We start from the raw sequence: 25353 nt of genomic DNA on the forward strand, positions 1-25353 counted from the left end.
GCCCAGCTGCAGGTAAAAAAAAAAAAAAGAAGAAATTAACAGCAGCCAATCAGCATCAATAGTGCTGAGGTCATGAACTCTTTTACTGTGATCTCATGAGATTTCACTTAACTCTCATGAGATTTCATAGTAAACTTCCTTAAACTGAATAGGGAAATAAGATGAGTGTGCACGTAAGCTCACTCCCTTAGCTGTTCCAGGACAGACATACTGATTTGCTACTTAGAAGTCCTTTGCAAAGGGATGTGGCTACTGAGGAATTTTATGTTCAGGTGATATTTTCTAGTCAGCTTTTTATAGCTATGCTGCATCACTTTCAAGTGTTTCAACATTTGAGTATCATGGCCCTTTAAGTTTGTTCAGTGTGTGCACGAGTCAGACGGCAGATCAATTTTTAATAGTGTTTTTTTCACTCTTCACCAATTCAACATAAACATTAATTTATATGTATCATTTATATGTATTATGTTGTCGTCCCTTTATCAACACCAGTTTGAATATTCTAACACAAGCAGCTGCACAGCTAACACATTGAGGCCTATTTATCAAAGGTCTTGCGGACCTAATCCGACAGTGTGGATCAGGTCCGCAAGACCTTGCTGAATGCGGTGAACAATACGCTCTCCGTATTCAGCATTGCACCAGCAGCTCACAAGAGCTGCTGGTGCAACGCCGCCTCCTGCAGACTCGTGGCCAATCGGCCGCCAGCAGGGAGGTGTCAATCAACCCGATCGTACACAGAATTATTTTTGTTTACACATTTAAAAATATGATTCTTTAAAAAGTGATCTCTTAATTTCTGCAATTTTTTTTATCATGCATGTCACACACTGTTGATTTAGGTTATGCAATGTGCAGAAATTTTACCTCCTGTGAGTGTTTCTGTGGGTGTCTGTGTTTATGTATTTGTGCTTTTGTTTGTGTCTCTATGAGTGTGTATGTATTTTTTTTCTGTGGGTCTCTCTGTGAGGGTGGGTGTGTATGTCTTTGTGCATTTTCTGTGGATGTCAGTGAGGGTGTGTGCATATGTCTTTATGATTTTTATATGGGTGTCTCTGTGAGGGTGTGTGTATGTATGTCTTTGTGTATTTTCTCTGGATGCCTCTGTGAGGGTGGGTGTGTATGTCTTTGTGTGTTTTCTGTGGATGTCTCTGAGAGGGTGTGTGCATATGTCTGTGTGTTTTCTGTTGGTGTCTCTGTGATGGTGTGTGTATGTCTGCATTTTCTGTGGGTGTCTCTGTGAGAGTGTGTGTATGTCTTTGTGTGTTTACTGTGGATGTCTTAGTGAGGGTGTGTGTGTATGTATGTCTTTGTGTGTTTTATGTGGTTGTCTCTCTGTATGTGTATGTCTGTGTGTTTTCTGAGGCTGTCTCTGTCGGCGTTTCCTTGGGTGTATGTTCAAGTTTGTTTTTGAGTTTGTGTGTGTGTGTGTGTGTGTGTGTGTCCATGGTCTGTTCCTTTTTAGGACATTTTGACCTTACTACTGATTATTCACATCTTTCTACAGACTTTGAGACTAATGAGACCTTTCCGGAAGTCACCAATCCACCATTTAACCTTTCAATTATTGCTTAGGCAGTTCAGGGCCCTTCCTTTCAGCTACTGCATGCTGTTGTCATCATGCAGTTGTCATCTTCCTTGACAAAAAATCATCAGAAATCCATATTTTGTTTTGTAAATCTCCTTTTTGACAAAACTGTAGTATACCGCATTACTTGTCAGGTCAATGAAAACAAGTGCTGAGTGTCTGTGTGGGTGTCTGTGTCTGAGTGTGATTGTGTGTTTCTTTACGTGTCTGCTAGAGTGTCTATATGTGAGTGTGTGTTTCAGTGTATGAGTGTGTTTGTGTGTTACTACCTTTACAACATTTCCAAGTTTGACTACACTTAAGAATAAAGTGCATATACGTTTTAGTCACCTGGTCAAAAATTGCACATGTCAAAGGGGGGGGGCTGATCAATGGTTAAGTCAGGAGCCCCAGAATTTCTAGTAGCGGCCCTGCCTCTTGTTAATTGTTCACCTGATGTGCTCAGCTAGGTCCCAGTAGTATTGTTGCTCATGAACTGACTTCAAGTATGTGTTTAACTCACTTTGCCAGGGATTAATCAAATAGTTATATATAAGCCTTAGTGCAATAATAAAACACTTATGCCACTTAAAGGGATACTGAACCCAATTTTTTTCTTTAACCCCTTAACGACACGAGTCGTACAGGGTACGTCGCACACAACCTGGTCTTTAAAGACCAGCGACGTACCCTGTACGACTTTGGGGATTAAAGCGGCTGGAAGCGATCCTGATCGCTTCCAGCCGCTTTACGGTTATTGCAGTGATGCCTCGATATCGAGGCATCCTGCAATAACCTTTTTCCCCCATCCGATGCAGAGAGAGCCACTCTGTGGCCCTCTCTGCACCGGCATCGATGGCCGCAATCGTTGGTGGGTGGGAGCTGACCGTGGGAGGCGGGTGGGCGGCCATCGGTGACAAATTGAAGAGAGAGGGGGGCGGGATCGGGGGCGGGGTTGTTGGGCGCGCGCACGGGAGCGCGCGCGTGCACGGGGGCCGGTGGGTGGGCGCGTGCACGGGGAGGGAGCGGGTGGGAACCGCTACACTACAGCAAATGAATTATATAAAATTGGCATTAAGGGGGGATACAATCCCCAACAAAAATAAATATAAGGGATCTGGGAGCGGGTGGGGGATTTGTCTGTGGGGGGGGAAGCTACACTACAGAAAAAATGGAATTTTTTTTTAAAAAAAACAAAAAAAAAACATTTGTATTTGCAAACAGGGTACTGGCAGACAGCTGCCAGTACCCAAGATGGCTCCCAGTAAGGTAGAGGTGGAGGGTTAGAGAGCTGTTTGGGGGGGGATCAGGGAGGTTGGGGGCTAAGGGGGGATCCTACACAGCTGCATATGTAAATATGCTTTACAATTTTTTTTTAAATTTTAAATATACCTTTTATTTTAGTACTGGCAGACTTTCTGCCAGTACTTAAGATGGCGGGGACAATTGTGGGATGGGGGAGGGAAGAGAGCTATTTGGGAGGGATCCTGGGGTGTGATGTGTCAGGTGGGAGGCTGATCTCTACGCTAAAGCTAAAATTAACCCTGCAAGCTCCCTACAAATGACCTAATTAACCCCTGCACTGCTGGGCATAATACACGTGTGGTGCGCAGCGGCATTTAGCGGCCTTATAATTACCAAAAAGCAACGCCAAAGCCATATATGTCTGCTATTTCTGAACAAAGGGGATCCCAGAGAAGCATTTACAATCATTTATGCCATACTTGCAAAAGTTGTTTGTAAATAATTTCAGTGAGAAACCTAAAATTGTGAAAAATTTTACGTTTTTTTTAATTTGATCGCATTTAGCGGTGAAATGGTAGCATGAAATATACCAAGATGGGCCTAGATCAATACTTGGGGTTGTCTACTACACTACACTAAAGCTAAAATTAACCCTAGATGCTCCCTACATGCTCCCTAATTAACCCCTTCACTGCTGGGCATAATACACGTGTGATGCGCAGTGGCATTTAGCGGCCTTCTAATTACCAAAAAGCAACGCCAAAGTCCTATATTTCTGCTATTTTTGAACAAAGGGGATCCCAGAGAAGCATTTACAACCATTTATGCCATAATTGCACAAGTTGTTTGTAAATAATTTCAGTGAGAAACCTAAAGTTTGTGAAAATATTTGGGAAAAAGTGAACAATTTTTTTTATTTGATTGCATTTGGTGGTGAAATGGTGGCATGAAATATACCAAAATGGACCTAGATCAATACTTTGGGATGTCTTCTAAAAAAAAATATATACTTGTCAAGAGTTAATCAGGGATTCCTGACAGATATCAGTGTCCCAATGTAACTAGCGCTAATTTTGAAAAAAAATGGTTTGGAAATAGCAAAGTGCTACTTGTATTTATGGCCCTATAGTTTACAAAAAAAGCAAAGAACATGTAAACATTGGGTATTTCTAAACTCAGGACAAAATTTAGAAACTATTTAGCATGGGTGTTTTTTGGTGGTTGTAGATGTGTAACAGATTGTGGGGGTCAAAGTTAGAAAAAGTGTGTTTTTTTCCATTTTTTCCTAATATTTTATAATTTTTTTTATAGTAAATTATAAGATATGATGAAAATAATGGTATCTTTAGAAAGTCCATTTAATGGCGAGAAAAACGGTATATAATATGTGTGGGTACAGTAAATGAGTAAGAGGAAAATTACAGCTAAACACAAACACCGCAGAAATTTAAAAATAGCCCTGGTCCTTCAGGGAAAGAAATTGAAAAATGGCCGTGTCCTTAAGGGGTTAATGATTCAGATAGAGCATAGGAGCTTCGTTCTCTTGGTATCTTTATTTTACACACATTTTTACAAACATTTAGCAGCCAATCAGCATGTGCTACCCAGGTGCTGAACCAAAGATGGGCCGGCTGGTAAGTTTACATTCCTGCTTTTTCAAATAAAGATACCAAGAGAACGAAGAAAAAAATTATAATAGGAGTAAATGAGACAGTTGCTTAAAATTGCTGCTCTATCTGAATCATGAAAGAAAAATTTGAGTTCAGTATCCCTTTATTTTACACACATTTTTACAAACATTTAGCAGCCAATCAGCATGTGCTACCCAGGTGCTGAACCAAAGATGGGCCGGCTGGTAAGTTTACATTCCTGCTTTTTCAAATAAAGATACCAAGAGAACGAAGAAAAAAATTATAATAGGAGTAAATGAGACAGTTGCTTAAAATTGCTGCTCTATCTGAATCATGAAAGAAAAATTTGAGTTCAGTATCCCTTTAAATTCCCTGTCTGGTCTGGTTACTAAATAAATAAATAAAAAAAAGCAACAAAGTAAAAAATTAAAGGGACATGAAACACACATTTTTTATTTTGTGATTCAGAGCATACAATTTGTAAAAGTTTTCAATGTACTTGTGTTATTAAATATACTTTGTTCTCGTGGTAATCTTTGTTGAAGATATATTTAGATAGGTAGTGTGCACTGTGCAGTACATAACTGGTAACACTGCTGTCACCTATTGTTCTTGCAAAAGTGTAACAGTTATACAATGCTGCTGAGGGGGCAAGAAAATGTTTGCCCAGGGTCCAATCAATATTAAAGACAGCCCTGGTAATTCTTCTAGGTATTGCATGAGGGATTAATATCTGCCTGTACTTTTCAGCATTGAAGAGACCATTAATTCTGACCAAACTCTTCAGCAACCCAACCTTTTTAGTAAAGTTTGGCTGTTCTTTACCCAGTTTTATGCCTCCTACACAGCTGTTCCTGTTTCAGTTCATGACTGTGTTCCAATCTACATTTTAAATTGATAATCATTAGCAACTGTTTGGTATAATTGTTTAATCATGCGCCTGACTATATGCCTTTAAAATACCAGACTTTGTGCAAGTGTACTTAGAAGAATTGATGCTGTTTTGAATTCACAGCCCCGGGTGCTCACCAGGAAACCCATAGGGAAAATTACAAAACAAAATTATCAATATGACACATACAATGTATAGCTTTCTCTTGCATGCAAACAGGTAGATTAAAAGCAAAATAGACGAGTTAGTTACAGCATTTGGCCAAGGTCTATTCCTCCCTAGGTCCTGAACCTACAGCCACACAATGCAAATTGTTTTGTCATTTTCCCTATAGGGTTTGCACCCAGACTTGTCTGGGCTTACCTGCCCGAGACCCTGAAACCTGTGCAGCTGTCTGTGAGTGCTGGCGAGTACCCGGGTTTGGGAATATTGCGGCTTCATAGGATGTGTACCCAGTCCGGTTTGAGAGTGCAGTCTATTTCGTGTTTTGTATGTGTCTAGGGAAATTACAAAGGGTCACCCTTGTTTGTATCTCAGTGTGTTTGGTTGAAGGCAAACATTGGGTGTCTGTAGGTTAGGGACCCAGGGAGGAGACCTTGACGTGGTCCTGGGCCTATCAACATTTGTCCAAATGCTGTAACTAACTCTTCCATTTTGCTTTTAATCTACCTATGTACCAGACATTGTATGTGTTTCATGGATAGAGAGAGAGATAGATTTTATTCTATGACAATTGTTAAATAGGTAAAAAGTTCCAAAAGTCCAGCACCTGGGATCCAAGGTGTGCAAACACGGGGGCACTGCACAATACCCCCAGTAAATGTAACAAAGGATGATAGTCGCACCACCAAGTTCAATGAATAAATTTCTTTATTGAGCCAAGATCAAAAAAATCAGCTGATTTTTTTGATCTTGGCTCAATAAAGAAATTTATTCATTGAACTTGGTGGTGCGACTATCATCCTTTGTTAATTGTTAAATAGGTCTAATCTTCAATGTAACTGTTTTTTATATTTTATATGTTAATTTATTTTTTTCGAGTAAAGATTGTACATTTAAAAACTAAAAAACAATAATACTAATAAACTGCTCTACAGAAGCAGTGGCCTCCCCATACATGTCAAGTGCCAAAATTAAAAATAAATGAATACATCTTGATGTCACAATAAACTGACACATGCTTTTTATGTTTGTTCCTACAGAAAAGGAAATTCCAGTGACTATAGCATATGTTCAATATGAAGATCTTCTGACTGCAGATAATACAGTTGAGGTCACAGCAATATGTTCTACTGAAAACAACGAGACCATGATTGCACAGACAAATGTTGTCCTAGAAAATCCAAAAATTGAAATAAAGGTAGTTTTACAATATATTGTTCTTTTTTCTTTCTTTTCAAAAATTGCAAGAGATTATTAGATGTTGATAAGAGATTCACATTAGATTCATAATGAATTTCCTCTATCTGGAAATATGTATTTATATTTTTAGTGATGTGCATTTGTTGACATTAGGGCCAATATGAATATTTCTATTGACCAAATGCATAGCTTTAACCCTTTGGCTGCTAAGCCATTTACCACCTGGGTGCTAATATTTTCTTTTAATTTTTTTATTTTTGAAATTTTTTAAAAATGTTTAACTTTTTCTATTTTTTTTACAGACCCCACAGACTTACACTGTTGGAAAGGTTAGGCGATTACCTTTCCAACAGTGGGTCTTGGGGGTCTGTAGATACAGGCTTCTAAGCAGCATGCCCCCTCCTCCTATACTTAACATTGTTAAGTATAAATAAAGTTGCGTGGTGACGTCATCACGTGAAGCCCCGGCGATGCCTGTCACTCTACAGGCACGATCGCCGGGGTAGGAGCAGTAAGGAGCCCCCAGATCTCCCTCAAGGTGGGAGAGTGCTCATGACGGCTCTGAGCCGTCATCAGCACCAGAGTGAGAAACTCTGAGTCTGAAGGCTCGCCAGAAACACGGGCCCACAAGCTCCATACAGAGATTGAAAAATGGGCCTTTAAGTTATTGTTTCTGCTGAGGCCAAACAATGGAGATTTTGTTAACATGACAGTGGCAACTCTGTCTTCTCTAGATTCAAGTGCCCGTTGGTCCCTGCAAATAAGATAAAGGGGTAGCATAAAGTAAGCCGCTCGGCAAAGGTGCTGATTGGGTGACAGTGAAAAATGTCACCTGGGGGGAAAAATAGTGTTCATCGAGGGGGCAGGCAGCAGAACTACATGTAAGTAAGAATGAAAAATACAATATAAACCTTTAGAATAATTGCAGATAATGAACCAAAAACAACTGGATTTTCTTTACTATCACTTTAAGCACATTATACATATGTCAAAAAGCCAGCAACCTCAATGATCTGTAAATACACACTGATTATGAAAGAGTGTGAGAATACCTGTGCTCCAAGATGGCAGCCTCCAGTAGAAAGAAAAAAATGCTAAAAAAAAAAGTTAAAAGGGGAAAAGCTTTGAGAGCTGCAGAACAGAAGAAAAAACAATAACATATTAAGTTGTAACCACTTTTACATGTCTTTGATTTGAGAGTAAAATATATTTCTTAACCTTTATGCTTCTGTCATTTTTTTGTATTTCTTGTAAATGCACCTGAAAGTGTTTTATTTATACATCAGTTAAATATTCTCTTAAATAGTCTAAACAAAATTATTAACAATAAGAGAATTCTATTTACAGCTTCAGGGGCAGGCCAAGGTGAACTTACCCGTGACTGCAAATGTTATTTTTACAAATCCACTGAATAAAGAAGTACGTGATATTGTCGTCATTGCAGAAGGGAGCGGCTTGATAAAAGATCCGATTACAATAAAGTACGTAGAATATTACTTTACTGTTTTGCTACATTTTCCATAACAATAGTTTATATCACGATGTATGTATGTATATATATGTGTGTGTGTGTGTGTGTGTGTGTATGTATATATATATATATATATATATATATATACACACACACACACATATACATATACACACACAGTTCGCAAATAGAGTGTGCACTCATTGGACTTATGAAATACATTTATTAAAATGACGCTACGATTCACCATTAGAACAAATAAAGGGGACTTTCATTCATGAATTATAAAATACTTCATGTTGAAAGCTCCTTTATTTGTTTCAAGCATTCGCCACACCGAGCTGCTCAGGCAGCCGACGGCAGAACGCTGTTTTGCTAAGAGGTGATGTTTCTACTTCTTAGCAAATACCCTTGCGGGGAAATTCGGAGCCACATAGTGCCAAGCCAGATATCCCGCACAGCTATTGGCTTAGAGGTGAAAATATCACCTCTAGAGCAAAACAGCGTTCTGCCGTGGGCTGCCTGAGCAGCTTAGTGCGGCAAACGCTTGAAACAAATAAAGGATCTTTCAATATGAAGTATTTTATAATTCATGAATGAAAGTTCCCTTTATTTTTTCCAATGGGCAATCGTACCATTTCACAAAAGCTAGGATTGACTTTCACTTTAAGGTGATGTTTCGGAGAACAACATCCATTCTTTAGACCTTTTGGTCTGAAGAAGGGATGGCGTTCTCTGAAATGTGACCTTAATAAATTTGTTATTTTATAAGTCCAGTGACAGTTAACCCTATTTGCAGAACTTTACATATGTAATTTTATACAACGTACAGCATGTAATTTTATACAACGTCCCAATTTGCTTCTTTTATAAAATGTGATTTGTTCTCTTAATATGCTTTGTTAAAGAGTAGGCTCATCTGGGTTTAGGAGCGTGCACGTATCTTTAGCATGTCAGCAGTGTTTGCAACATTTATATAGCAGTGTTGTAAATTGTTGTAAACACTGCTGCTATAGAGCAGCCCTTCTTAAACTGAGGGTCGCGACCCCTTATGGGGTCGCAGAACCCTAATGTGGGGGTTGCAGGAGCTGTGGAGGTCGCGGGAGCAGTTTAATTTTTTTTTAATTTAAATCTTGCACAAAGTTTCTGCAAAAAGTTCTCGGGGGAGGAAGTATTTCCTTTTTCCCGCTCCTGAGTCCTGTACACACACACACACTGTAGTGAGTCACAGCGTCAGCATTTCCGTTTGGCGAGGCAGCGCGCAGGAGACTGACTAGGTAAGTTAGTGAATGAATGGGAAGAGGGACAGGGTTTTTGGAGTAGGTAGTTAGCAGTCCTTCCTCATCTGTTATGCCTGGAACAGTGTGACTGTGTATGACACTATCGCTGGATTACTGGGTGCTATTTGCAAAACGTCTGCAAGATTTACATGCCGCACCTCTCATCGGGCGTTCTGTTATAAATATCAAGTGATTTGAGATTGATAGTTTTGAAATGTAGTAACAGAACACCCGATGAGAGGAGCGGCATGTAAATCTTGCAGCCGTTTTTCAAATAGCACCCAGTAATCCAGAGAGAGTGTCGGTTCCGGCGAGAACGCATATAAGCCTGGATGGTTCATGCGTAGTGGTCCTACTACCTGTTGCAGATATGCACGTAGCCCTGATGATTGCAGACTGGCTTTTGCTGTTTCAAATCCCCTGATTGTGAGCAACCTGGAGTGGTACCCCTGACAACATGTTTGTAAACACATTCAAAACCCTCCTGGAGACAATCTGCCTTTGTTGCTCCTCATAGAACTGTGGTGGCTAAAATTCAATGTTATTGATTTATAAAAGACGTTTTTTTCTAACTTTGTTTAATTGGAAGTAGATATGACCTCTAATATGATATAATTATAGTTACATGTTACTAATTGCCATACTAAATACAGTGGGGCAAAAAAGTATTTAGTCAGCCACCAATTGTGCAAGTTCTCCCACTTAAGAAGATGAGAGAGGCCTGTAATTTTCATCATAGGTATACCTCAACTAAGAGAGAGACAAAATGTGGAAACAAATCCAGACAATCACATTGTCTGATTTGGAAATAATTTATTTGCAAATTATGGTGGAAAATAAGTATTTGGTCAATATCAAAGGTTCCTCTCAATACTTTGTTATATATCCTTTGTTGGCAATGACAGAGGTCAAACATTTTCTGTAAGTCTTCACAAGGTTGTCACACACTGTTGCTGGTATGTTGGCCCATTCCTGCATGCAGATCTCCTCTAGAGCAGTGATGTTTTGGGGCTGTCGCTGGGCAACATGGACTTTCAACTCCCTCCAAAGGTTTTCTATGGGGTTGAGATCTGGAGACTGGCTAGGCCACTCCAGGACCTTGAAATGCTTCTTACGAAGCCACTCCTTCGTTGCCCGGGTGGTGTGTTTGGGATCATTGTCATGCTGAAAGATCCAGCCACATTTCATCTTCAATGCCCTTGCTGATGGAAGGAGGTTTGCCCTCAAAATCTCACGATACATGGCCCCATTCATTCTTTCATGTACACGGATCAGTCGTCCTGTTCCCTTTGCAGAGAAACAGCACCAAAGCATGATGTTGCCACCCCCATGCTTCACAGTAGGTATGGTGTTCTTTGGTTGCAACTCAGCATTCTCTCTCCTCCAAACACGACGAGTTGTGTTTCTACCAAACAGTTCTACTTTGGTTTCATCTGACATTCTCCCAATCCACTTCTGGATCATCCAAATGTTCTCTAGCATACTTCAGACAGGCCCGGACATGTACTGGCTTAAGCAGGGGGACACGTCTGGCACTGCAGGATCTGAGTCCCTGGCGGCGTAGTGTGTTACTGATGGTAGCCTTTGTTACTTTGGTCCCAGCTCTCTGCAGGTCATTCACTAGGTCCCCCTGTGTGGTTCTGGGATGTTTTCTCACTGTTCTTGTGATCATTTTGACCCCACGGGGTGAGATCTTGCGTGGAGCCCCAGATCGAGGGAGATTATCAGTGGTCTTGTATGTCTTCCATTTTGTAATTATTGCTCCCACAGTTGATTTATTCACACCAAGCTGCTTGCCTATTGCAGATTCAGTATTCCCAGCCTGGTAGAGGTCTACAATTTTGTTTCTGGTGTCCTTCAACATCTTTTTGGTCTTCACCATAGTGGAGTTTGGAGTGTGACTGTTTGAGGTTGTGGACAGGTGTCTTTTATACTGATAACAAGTTCAAACAGGTGCCATTAATACAGGTAATGAGTGGAGGACAGAGGAGCCTCTTAAATAAGAAGATACAGGTCTCTGAGAGCCAGAAATCTTGCTTGTTTGTAGGTGACCAAATACTTATTTTCCACCATAATATGCAAATAAATTCTTTCCAAATCAGACAATGTGATTGTCTGGATTTGTTTCCATATTTTGTCTCTCATAGTTGAGGTATACCTATGATGAAAATTACAGGTCTCTCTCATCTTCTTAAGTGGGAGAACTTGCACAATTGGTGGCTGACTAAATACTTTTTTGCCCCACTGTATATGCTGTAAACATGTCTTGGTTTGGGGACTTGCTAAAAGTAATTACTGTATGCATGCTGCCCATATTCCCCTTATGTACGGCCTTCCAATACGTAAACCAATCAGGTGAAGGGGAATACTCAGTTTATTGCTTTTTTTTTTTTTTTTTTTTGAGACAGTTATCTTATGACTAGTACAATGTAGGTTTAAAAATGGTGGCACACAGATTCATACTATAACGATTTATCTCACTTCATGATGTTGATTTGTCTACATTATTCTTAAATAAGATATCTTAACCTGTGGAAAGCCCCACTCTGTTTTAATCACACAGTACTTCCTATAGGAGAGTTTTTGATATTATTTTGCTACTATACACTGCTGAAAAGGTGGATAAGCCACCCAGTAATCCATATATAAAATATAAGGAAGCGGATCTGCAACTGTGCTTAAAATTGGAGCTCCACACTATTGCCATCATATGCTGAGGCTTGTAATCGTGAGGACCGGAACCGACACTATCTCTGGATTACTGGGTGCTATTTGAAAAACGGCTGCAAGATTTACATGCCACACCTCTCATCGGGTGTTCTGTTATAAATATCAAGTGATTTGAGATTGATAGAGTTGAAATGTATTAACAGAACACCCGATGAGAGGTGCGGCATGTAAATCTTGCAGCCGTTTTTCAACTAGCACCCAGTAATCCAGAGATAGTGTCGGTTCAGGTCCTCACGATTACAAGCCTCAGCATATGATGGCCATAGTGTGGTGCTCCAATTTTAAGCACAGTTGCAGATCTGCTTCCTTATATTTTATATATGAATTACTAGGTGGCTTATCCCCCTTTTCTGCAGTGTATAGTAGTAAAATAATATCAAAAACTCTTTCCTAAAGTGATTAAAACAGAGTGGGGCTTTCCACAGGTTAAGATATGATATAGCAAAGGGAAATTATGCCCATTTAAGAATAATATAAACAAATCAACATCATGAGGTGAGATAAAGCATTATAGTATAAATCTGTGTGTCACCATTGTAAAACCAACATTGTACTAGTCATAACTGTCTCAAAAAAAAAAAAGCTATAAACTGAGTATTCCCCTTCACCTGATTAGTTTACGTATTGGAAGTCCGTACATAAGGGGAACATGGGCAGCATGCATACAGTAATTACTTTTAGCAAGTCCCCAAACCAAGACATGTTTACAGCATATATTTAGTATGGCAATTAGTAACATGTAACTATAATTATATCATATTAGAGGTCATATCTACTTCCAATTAAACCAAGTTAGAAAAAAAGCCTTTTACAAATCAATAACATTGAATTTTAGCCAACCCAGTTCTATGAGGAGCAACAAAGGCAGATTATCTCCAGGAGGGTTTTGAATGTGCGTTACAAACATGTTGTCAGGGGTACCACTCCAGGTTGCTCACAATCCGGGGATCTGAAACAGCAAAAGCCATTCGGCAATCATCAGGGCTACGTGCAGATCTGCAACAGGTAGTAGGACCACTACGCATGAACCATCCAGGCTTATGTGCGTTCTTGCTGCACTCAGCCACTTGTATTTCAGCTTTTATCATCAGCTGCAATGTTGCAAATGGTTTCCCCATCAACAACAGTTTCCCCCTGCGCTTTACAACTTTACACTGCAGGGGCAGGCAGTTAGCCTTACATGTATAGACATGACCCTTTTCTTGTAGGATCCAACAAAACTAAGCTACAAAGAGAAAAGGATCCTTAGCCAAAACTCAGTTAAATAAAATGTATAGTCATTTTCTGAAGTTCTGTAAAAAGAAGCTATTCTAATTTGGGGTGACTCATATTTCAACAAAAAGCCTACTGAGCTGCAATGTAAATGTAGAACATGTGTGTGTGTGTGTGTGTGTGTGTGTGTGTGTATATTGTTTCTGGTGTTGGCTCTCTACTGGAGCCAATATCAGAATGGGTTGATTCCATCTTACAACCCCTAGTTTTAGAATTAGCGAGTTATCTCAGGGATTCAAAGCAACTTATACAAGTATTGAAAGAACATAAATGGACGAATTCACACAAGTGGATTACACTTGATGTTGTTTCGTTGTACAGCTGTATACCCCATGAAAAAAGCCTTCAGGCTGTTAAATTCTTCCTCTCACACAGGAGCAACCTTAGTCCAAATTTTCAGGAATATGTGATTAAAATTATTGAATTTTTACTAACTCATAATAATTTTAGTTATGAGGGGGGTTTCTATCTCCAGAGATGCGGCACAGCTATGGGGGCCAAGTTTGCCCCCTCCTACGCCAACCTTTTCATGGGTTGGTGGGAGCTGTGCCGCATCTATGGAGATGGCAACCCCTTCAAACATAACATCTCTTTATATAAGAGATATATTGACGACTTGCTCATTGTGTGGGAGGGAGACACTATAGATTTGGAAAATTTCTTACATTATGTAAAAACCTCCGACACTGTGATTAAATTTACGAATGAAGTACATGATAGAGAAATAAATTATTTTGATCTGACCTTAGTTGGTAATGTGTTGGAATCAAACACAGAAACAAGAATATATCAAAAGAAAATATCAAAAAATTCACTACTACATGCCAAAAGTAATCACCCATCACACACATTTAAGGCCATAGCGAAGGGTCAATATCTGAGGTTCAAGAGGAATTGCACTGACAACAAGATCTATGAAGAGGAAGCTAGAAAATTAGACCAAGATTTAAAAGAAATGGTTACAATAATACCACTATAAGGAATGCTAAACTTTCTGTTTCAAAAATAGATAGAGATACACTTTTACAGGACAAGACAACTGCAAAATCAAAAAAAGAGGTCACTCAAAAGGGAGATTTCAATATACAATTTATAACACAATATTCTAATCAATTTTATAAAATATGTGACATTATCAAGAAACATCTGCCGATGCTTACAGCGGAAGAGTGTTTTGACACTAACTTACAAAAACAGGTAAAATTTGTTTACCGTACAGGCAAAACATTAGCGAACATTATTTACCCCGCCTGTACCTAAAACCATTATTAAACAATCAACTTGGTTAGAAGTTAAGGGGTTACATAAGTGCAGCTTTAAGGACTGCATAGCTTGCAAACATGCTAAGACAGGCAAAACCTTCACATCCTCAGTTACAGGTAATAATTATGACATCAACACTCATGTAAACTGTAGAACTAAGGGAGTAGTATACCTTATAGAATGCACACAATGTAATCTTCAATATATAGGTAAGACTTTAAGAGAAACAAGATCACGCATAAGAGAACATATTTCTAACATTACAGTAGACACTGAATCAAGTAAAAAACGAGAAGACAAATTGTTACCCATTACTAAACATTTTATTGAAAAACACATGAGGAATACTGAAGCACTTAAATGGACAATTGTAGAAAAAGTATCTTTATCACCTAGAGGAGGAGATCTTGATAAAATCTTAAGCAAAAGAGAGGTATATTGGATTTGGTGCTTAAAAACAAAAATACCTCTAGGTTTTAACTCCAGATTTGATTTGGTCAATTTTTGGCAATAACATCTGTTAAATAGGTGTCCTCCCTATGAGTTTATACATAATCTATATTATTAGTTAGTATTCTAATGATAATTATAGAATCTTTACAGAAATCTAATGTCTTATGTCATAAGGGTTAATAAAATAGAATGTATATCTATTTACCAGTACCAATTATGTTATGCATACATAGGTAACAACATAAACGTTGCTATATCATATACCAGATAAGAATACTAAGTTTATTCTATGTAACCTTTTTGTATGAGCATTAATGCATATATTGCTTTTAAATTTATGTTGGCGCACTATCTAAGAAACTATAGTCAGACAAACAAGGGTTTCTCAATCTAGAATTACACACTATCCAAGTGGTCATAAGTAGTTTTTCAAAATACTTCATAATAATTTATTACTAATTCTTGACAGTATTGTTTTATAAGAATGTTATGATAGAATTAATAAAATCCCTTTTGTGCTTGTTAGCAATTACTGTTTTTAATTGTTTGATTTAATTAATTGAATAATATGCACCTTTATATATTGTCTGTATGCACGGTGTCCCCCATCAGTCTATGAGTACGGCCTGCACGGCTGAAACGCGTTAGACTAGGTACACCGTCTAACTAAGCACTTATTTGGAAAATACTGCTTTTAACTTTTGGAATAAAGTATTGACTTTTTAATTACCGTGAACACCGCCTCCGGACTTTTCTTTCCTTTAACTATATATATATATATATATATATATTATATATATACAGTATATGTGTTCACAGTTTCTTAGTGAAGAATAGGATACTGTCTGCACAGGAATTTAGAATAAGGTATAGCGGAGTATTTATGGTTGTTTACAAAGCAAAAAATCATAAACATTTGCGAATAGAAGAATACAATGTGAACATCGAATTGCATGACTGTAGTTTATTAATAATGGATACAAGAGAATATGTATCATCGGGTTCATATTAGAGGTTGGAAGAATTACCTCAAATCAAAATTTAGTAACATCATAATATGGCGGTGCTAATGTCAGTGTGTTTAGTCACATCATAATATGGCGGTGCTAATGTCAGTGTGTTTAGTCACATCATAATATGGCGGTACTAATGTCAGTGTGTTTAGTGACATCATAATATGGCGGTGCTAATGTCAGTGTGTTTAGTGACATCATAATATGGCGGTGCTAATGTCAGTGTGTTTAGTGACATCATAATATAGCGGTGCTAATGTCAGTGTGTTTAGTGACATCATAATATGGCGGTGCTAATGTCAGTGTGTTTAGTGACATCATAATATGGCGGTGCTAATGTCAGTGTGTTTAGTGACATCATAATATGGCGGTGCTAATGTCATTGTGTTTATTGACATCATAATGTGGCGGTGCTAATGTCAGTGTGTTTAGTGACATCATAATGTGGCGGTGCTAATGTCAGTGTGTTTAGTGACATCATAATGTGGCGGTGCTAATGTCAGTGTGTTTAGTGACATCATAATGTGGCAGTGCTAATGTCAGTGTGTTTAGTGACATCATAATATGGCGGTGCTAATGTCAGTGTGTTTAGTGACATCATAATATGGCGGTGCTAATGTCAGTGTGTTTATTGACATCATAATGTGGCGGTGCTAATGTCAGTGTGTTTAGTGACATCATAATGTGGCGGTGCTAATGTCAGTGTGTTTAGTGACATCATAATGTGGCGGTGCTAATGTCAGTGTGTTTAGTGACATCATAATATCGCGGTCAACAAATGTAATTTTATAAACTAAAGATAGTATTTATTTATATTTTCGGTTTAGGACAAAAATGTTTTTCATTATGGATAAGTGGCTAAATGTAGACAGAAGAGGTAAAAATACTGGTGACAATGCGGCCGAGTCTTCGCTACCAGTTTGTAGCACACCGAAAGTGACCAGAAAACGAAAATATGATGAATCATTTTTTGCAATATGGATTTACTTATAATGATTATGATGGTGTGGGAAAATCTCTTTGCCTAATTTGTAAGGAAGTTTTGGCTGCGGAGAGCATGAAACCAGCCAAACTAAAAAGACATCTTAATACCAAGCATGCAGCGTACTGCAATAAACCAAAGGAATATTTTGAACGCCTTTTAAAATTTTCAAATAAAGAAAAAAAAACTTTTGAGACATTTGTTACTGTCAACGAAAAGTATTTACTTGCATCTTACGAAAACTAAAAAGCCCTACATGATAGGTGAAGATCTTGTGTTACCTGCTGCTATTAAAATGTCAGAAATAGTTCATGGGAAAAAGTATGGGGATTTGTAAAATTTCTTTATCGAACTGTTTCCAAAAGAATTTCTGAAATTAGTAATGACCAATTCCAGCAGCTTATTACCAGGCTTAAGGACAGCCTGAAGTTTGCAATTCAGTTAGATGAAACAACTGATATTTCTAACATGGCACATTTGTTACTTTATGTAAGATATGTTTATGAAGGAAGCATACATGAGGAATTATTGTTTTGTCGCCCTTTGGAAGGGCACACAAGAGGGGAAGATATATATCTTAAAGTGGATGAATTTTTCAAAAAAGAAGTGCTACAGTGGAAAAACTGTGTTGGAGTCTGTACAGACGGCGCCGGAGCAATGATGGGCAGAAATGTTAAATTTTTAGCAAAAGTTAAAGCTGGTGTCAATGAACATATCACTTTTACTCACTGCATGATCCATCGGGAGGCACTCGTAGCCAAAAAATTATCACCAGATTTAGATGTTGTGCTTCGCGATAGTATCAAAATCATTAACTTCATTAACAGTTGTTTGTTTTCAAACCTTTGCAAAGACATGGACTCCGATTACAAAAGCTTATTGTTACATGCAGAGGTAAGGTGGCTCTCAAGCGGGCTAAGTTTAAACAGATTATTGAAATTGAAAGATGAAGTTGTTATATTTTTGACTGAGCAGAAATCCAATTTTGTTAATTTTTTTCATAATGGCTTATGGCTTTCAAAACTGTTATTTGTCGGATATTTTTGAAAAACTCAATGATTTAAACATGTCGCTTCAAGGAAAAAATTGTAACATATTTGTGTTAAAAGATAAATTTGAAAGTTTTACTAAAAAAGTTAACATATGGAAGAATAGGGCGGAAAAGGGATCTTTAGAAACTTAGCTAGGGTTAAAGCAGTGATTCATAACCATCCCAGGACAGACTGTTTCGTAGTTTTTGCTACTCATGGGAGAAGGTTTGAATCCCTAGCTAAGTTTATAAGCTGTGTGAACAGCTATACTGTCTGGGAGAAGGTTTGAATCCCTAGCTAATTTTATAAGCTGTGTGAACAGCGATACTTTGGCGTAAAGGGAATCTGCTGAAAAGCAGACTGAAGTAAAAAGGTGTGTCATTGTGTACTTAATTTGCATATCTTACCCAGAATCCTTTGCTGCATTGGAAACAATGTAATTCAGAGGTTTTCTTTGGGAAAACAAGCCTTCGGGCCTGTCTAGATTTGTTAATGAACTACACAATGAGTTATTTTTTCTATAAAGACAAATAGATAGACATACAGATATGGAGAAAGAGAAATAGATAGATAGATACACATGACAAAAGGTATGTGGACACCTCTACTAATATATATATATATATATATATATATATATATATATATACATACATACACACTCATGTGCGCACTCTCACACATGCGCGCACTCTCTCTCACGCGCACTCTCTCTCACACAGTCCCTCTCCCACTCTACGTATGCTCTCCTTGCAAATTCAGCACATTAAAATGGGTTGTGGTTTCATTTAGCAAACCCATTATTGTATATACAAAAATAAACCTAAAAAGTTACATATCAGTCCCTAATTTGCTTTATCAGAGAACAAGTGCAAAGTATTGTACTTTATTCTAACTTTATGACAGTGACTAACCTTGTTGTCTGTGGACTTAATCTCAGATTTGCTCCTTCAAATAAGGCAAAAATGTGGATGGAGTTTGGCTACAGAAAACTGATTGCAGTTAAAAAGTATGTCTGGCTCACAAATTATAAAAAATGATTTCCTAGATTACGAGTTTTGCGTTAGAAGCTGTGCGGTGCTAACGAGCAGTTTATGCTCACCGCTCACCTACAGACAACGCTGGTATTACGGATTTTTACAAACCCGGCGTGAGCGGAGAGCAAAATTTTGCTCCACATCTCACCTCAATACCAGCGCTGTTTACGTTAGCGGTGAGCTGGCTAAACGTGCTCGTGCACGATTTCCCCATAAGAATCAATGGGGGAGAGCCGGCTGGAAAAAAACCTAACACCTACTAAAAAGCAGCGTTCAGCTCCTAATGCAGCCCCATTGATTCCTATGGGGAAATAAAATTTACGTTTACACCTAACACCCTAACATGAACCCCGAGTCTAAACACCCCTAATCTTACACCCCTGACATCGCCGACACCTACATTATATTAATAACCCCTAATCTGCCGCTCCGGACACCACCGCTACCTACAAACCCCTAATCTGCTGCCCCCAACATCGCCGACACCTACATTATATTTATTAACCCCTACTCTGCTGCCCCCAATGTCGCTGCAACCTACCAACATTTATTAACCCCTAATCTGCCACCCCCAACGTCGCCACCACTATATTAAAGTTATTAACCCCTAAACCTAAGTTTAACCCTAACCCCCCCTAACTTAAATATAATTTAAATAAATCTAAATAAAATTACTACAATTAGTATTTAGTTTTAAATTATTCCTATTTAAAACTAAATACTTACCTATAAAATAAACCCTAAGATAGCTACAATATAACTAATAGTTACATTGTATCTAGCTTATGGTTTATTTTTATTTTACAGGCAACTTTGTATTTATTTTAACTAGGTATAATAGTTATTAAATAGAAAAAATCATATTGGCTGATGTCCCCTAATAAAATAAAAAAGCCCCCCAAAATAAAAAGCCCTACCCTACACTAAAGTACAAATAGCCCTTAAAAGGGCCTTTTGCTGGGCATTGCCCCAAAGTAATCAGCTCTTTTACCTGTAAAAAAAAGTACAATACCCCCCCAACATTAAAACCCACCACCCACACAACCAACCCTACTCTAAAACCCACCCAATCCCCCCTTAAAAAAACCTAACACTAACCCCTTGAAGATCACCATACCGGGAGACGTCTTCACCCAACCGGGCCGAAATCCTCAACAAAGCCGGGCGAAGTCTTCATCCAACTGGGCAGAAGTGGTCCTCCAGACGGTCAGAAGTCTTCATCCAGACGGCATCTTCTATCTTCATCCATCCGGCGCGGAGCGGGTCCATCTTCAAGACATCCGACGCGGAGCATCCTCTTCCATTGACGTCTTCTTCGGAATGAAGGTTCCTTTAACTGTCGTCATCCAAGATGGCGTACCTTCAAGTCCGAATTCTATCAGCCAATCAGAATTAAGGTAGAAAAAATCCTATTGGCTGATTGGATCAGCCAATAGGATTGAAGTTGGCATTCTATTGGCTGTTCCAATTGATTGCATCAGCCAATCGATTGCATCAGCCAATAGGATTTTTTCTATTTAATAACTATTGTACCTAGTTAAAATAAATACAAAGTTGCCTGTAAAATAAAAATAAACCCTAAGCTAGCTACAATGTATCTATTAGTAAGTATTTAGTTTTAAATAGGAATAATGTAGTTTATGCTAGTTATTTTATTTAGATTTATTTAAATTATATTTAAGTTAGGGCGGTGTTAGGGTTAGACTTTGATTTAGGGGTTAATAACTTTAATATAGTGGCGACGATGACCGGTTCGGCAGATTAGGGGTTAAAATTTTTATTTTAGTGTTTGCGATGTGGGGGGGCTCGGTTTAGGGGTCAATAGGTAGTTTATGGGTGTTAGTGTACTTTTTAGCACTTTAGTTAAGAGTTTTATACTACGGCATTAACTTTAGTTAAGAGTTTTATACTACGGCATTAAAACTCTTAACTACTGACTTTAAAATGCGGTACCAGTCTTGACAGGAGAGGGTCTACCGCTCACTTTTGGTCAGACTCGTAATACCGGCGCTATGCAAGTCCCATTGAAAAAATAGGATACGCAATTAACGTAAGTGGATTTGCAGTATTTTCGAGTCTGGACGAAAAAGTGAGCAGTACACCTGTACCTGCAAGACTCGTAAAATCAGCGGGCGTTAAAAAGCAGCGTTGGGACCTCTCAACGCTGCTTTTTAACCCTAAAGCACAACTCATAATCTAGCCGTATGTGTTGAACCCTGGTCTAACGTTTTATGTCCTAACAAAGAGACACCATTAAAGCTACGGTAAATAAGACCCTAACTTACAGCAGATGCAATTCAGTCATAATCTGATACACTGAATAAGATATGGAGAATGGAGAAATTAATGTTTTCCTAATGAGGGAAAATTATATATTTTACTTGTCAACGGTGGCCCAAATAAATAAGGAAAAGTTACACACTCAGCTTCCTACTAGAAAAACAAAGGTAAGTATCCTCCAATCATCAACATCAGACAGTTTAGCTGCACACATTTACACATGGGGAACACAAGGACATGCAAACAGGTACACAAATACATACACACACATACATGCAAACACACAGGGATAGGGCACATAGGGACACAGGCAGGCACACACATGAACACAGGGAGACACACACACACAGGGACACACTCTCTCTCTCACACACACAAACATACACACAGGTACAAACACACAGGGACACACAAACATACACACACATATACACAGGAACAAACACACACAAACATAAACACAGGGACACACACACAAACATACACACACACACATACACACAGGGGGACACACAAACATACACACAGGGACAAACACACACAAACATATACACAGGGACACACACTCACCCAGGGACACACACATACACACAGAGACACACACTCACACATAAACACAGGGACAGACACACACAAACATACACACACATACACACAGGGACACAAACATACACAGAGGGACACTCATACAAACACACACAAACATGCACACGGGGCAAACACACATACACAGGGACACAAACATACACACAGGGACATACAAACATACACACACACACAGACTCACACAAACAAACACACAGGGGCACCCACACAGGTACACACATGCTCACACAAACATACACACAGGGACACACACTCACACAAACATGCACACAGGGGCACACACGGACAAACACAAACATACACAGGGACACACACACAGGGGGGCACACAATAACACACACAAATATACACACAGGAGGATACACAAGGACCCGCACAAACATACACACAGTGACACACACACACACAAAGGCACAAAAGGACACACAGTGACACACACAGGAGGGCACACACAAACATACATACAGTGACACACACACAAGAGGGCACACAAGGACACACACAAACATACACACAGTGAGACACACAAGAGGGCACAAAAGGACACAAAGTGACACACAGGAAGACACACACAAACATACACACAGTGACACACACACGGGGGGGGCACACAAGGACACACAAAAACATACACACAGTGACACACACAACGACCCACACAAACATACACACAGTGACACACACACACAAGAGGGTACAAAAGGACACATAGAAACATACACACAGTGACACACACAGGAGGGCACAAAAGGACACACACACACACACAGTGACACACACACAGGAGGGCACAAAAGGAAACAGACAAACATACACACAGTGACACATACACATAGGAGGGCATACAAGGACACACACAAACATACACACACTGACACACACACAGGAGGGCACAAAAGGAAACACACAAACATACGTACAGTGACGCAAACCCACACAGGAGAGCACACAAGGACACATACAAACATACATACAGGAGAGCACACAAGGACACACACAAACATATATACAGGAGAGCACACAAGGACACACACAAACATTCAATGACACAAACACACACATGGGGCACACAAGGAGGTGCAAGCAATTTTTTGCTCCCCCTAAAGACTCCTGCAAAGACCCCACATCACTCCTTAAAGTAGGGTGACCAGACGTCCCCGATTTTAGGGGACAGTCCCGGGATTGAGGGGACCGTCCCCGGAAAAATTATGTCCCCGGAAATGTCCCTGGCTCCTGTTGAACTGTCCCCGGCTCCAGTTGTACTGCAGTCAAGCACTGGGAGGAAGTGATCGTCCTGATAACATCACTTTGTCCCAGCGTATAGAAGGCAGCGCACAGGTCAGGAGGGAAGAGCTTGTGTATGTGTGTATATGTATGCTTGTGTATGTGTGTATATGTATGCTTGGGTATGTGTGTATGTGCATGTGTGCATATTAATGTTTGTGTGTGTGTATGTGCATGTGTATATATGTATGTTTATTTATATGTGTGTGTTTGTGCATATGTATGTGTATATGCATATGTGTGTATGTAGGCTTGTGTGTGTGTGTATATGTATGCTTGTGTCTGTGTATATGTGTGAACGTATATATGTATGCTTGTGTCTGTGTATACGTGTGTGTGTATATATGTATGCTTGTGTGTGTATGTGTGAACATGTATGCTTGTGTGTGTATATGTATGATTGTGCGTGTATGTGTATATATGTATGCTTGTGTGTGTTTGTGCATGTGTCTATATGTATACTGTGTGTGTGTATATGTATGCTTGTGTGTGTGTGTGTGTGTATGTGTGAACATGTATGCTTGTGTGTGTATATGTATGATTGTGTATATGTATGCTTGTGTGTGTATGTGTGAACATGTATGCTTGTGTGTGTATGTATGTATGATTGTGTATATGTATGCTTGTGTGTGTGTATGTGTATATATGTATGCTTGTGTGTGTGTATGTGCATGTGTGTATATGCTTGTATGTATGTGAGTATGTGTTTATATGTATGCTTGTGTATGTGTATATGTGTGTTTGAACATGTATGCTTGTGTGTATGTGTGAACATGTATGCTTGTGTGTGTATATGTATGATTGTGTATATGTATGCTTGTGTGTGTATGTTCATGTGTGTATATGTATACTGTGTGTGTATATGTATGCTTGTATGTATGTGACTATGTGTTTATATGTATGCGTGTGTATATATATATATATGTATGTATGCTTGTGTGTGTATGTATGTATATGTCTGCTTGTGTGTGTATGTGTGTATATATATGTTTGTGTTTGTGTGTATATATGTATGCTTGTATGTGTGTATGTGCATGTGTGTATATGTATGCTTGTGTGTGTATATATGCTTGTGTGTGTGTGTGTATGTAAATATATGTATACTTGTGTGTGTGTATATGTATGCTTGTGTGTATGTATATGTATGCTTGTGTGTGTATGTGTATATATGTATGCTTGTGTGTGTATGTATGCTTGTGTGTGTGTGTGTATGTAAATATATGTATGCTTGTGTGTGTATGTGAATATATGTATGCTTGTGTATGTGTGTTCATGTGTGTATATGTATGCTTGTGTGTGTGTGTATATATGTATGCTTGTGTGTGTGTGTAAATATATGTATGCTTGTATGTGTGTTCATGTGTGTATATGTATGCTTGTGTGTGTATGTGTATATGTATGTGTATATATTTATGCTTGTGTGTGTGTGCGCATGTGCATGCATGTATATGTATGCTTGTTTGTGTGTGAGAGAAAATTTGAGAAATAACTTATAAACCCATACCAAATACACTGCATATATAATTTGAGGAAAATATGCTAATAAAATAGTTTTTTACCATTTGCCAATAAATTTCATTTTAAAAATCTGGTCACCTTACCCTAAAGAGTCCTGCAAATACAAAGTGAAGCTTTGACCAATAAACCCCTTATCTGCAGGTTACAAAAAAAGTCTCAATTGCACCCTTTATTTCCTAACACACCATTCAATGTGCTCTAATGTTAAGCTCAGAGCCCTGGACCCTACTGCCATATTTACAAACACAGACTGACACTGCTAAAAAAAAAATCCTTACTAAAAGGCTTACCTCCTCTTATTGACAAGCAGCCATTCCACTGTCTGACACTGAAGCACATGCTACACTGTTGCTAACTGCACCTCCTCTTGTTTGTCATGCTGAATGGTGCTCTTCAGCGCCATCTGCTAGCTGCCACCATTAAAAAGTCCAGCATT

At 38.8% G+C, this 25353-nt stretch overlaps 1 protein-coding gene across 2 annotated transcripts in view; it reads left to right on the top strand.

Annotated features, from left to right (window-relative positions):
* The window catches only part of LOC128640863 (protein-glutamine gamma-glutamyltransferase E-like), a 241011-nt gene that overhangs the window by 209622 nt on the left and 6036 nt on the right, over positions 1–25353 (top strand). For both annotated transcript variants that reach the window (XM_053693311.1, XM_053693320.1), the window contains exons 3-4: positions 6538–6695; positions 8045–8178. In XM_053693311.1, coding sequence (XP_053549286.1) covers positions 6538–6695; positions 8045–8178 — 292 coding nt within the window. The remainder of the gene's footprint in view (positions 1–6537; positions 6696–8044; positions 8179–25353) is intronic.

Source organism: Bombina bombina, chromosome 1 (genome assembly GCF_027579735.1).
Source record: "Bombina bombina isolate aBomBom1 chromosome 1, aBomBom1.pri, whole genome shotgun sequence".
In the NCBI taxonomy this organism is placed as follows: domain Eukaryota; kingdom Metazoa; phylum Chordata; class Amphibia; order Anura; family Bombinatoridae; genus Bombina; species Bombina bombina.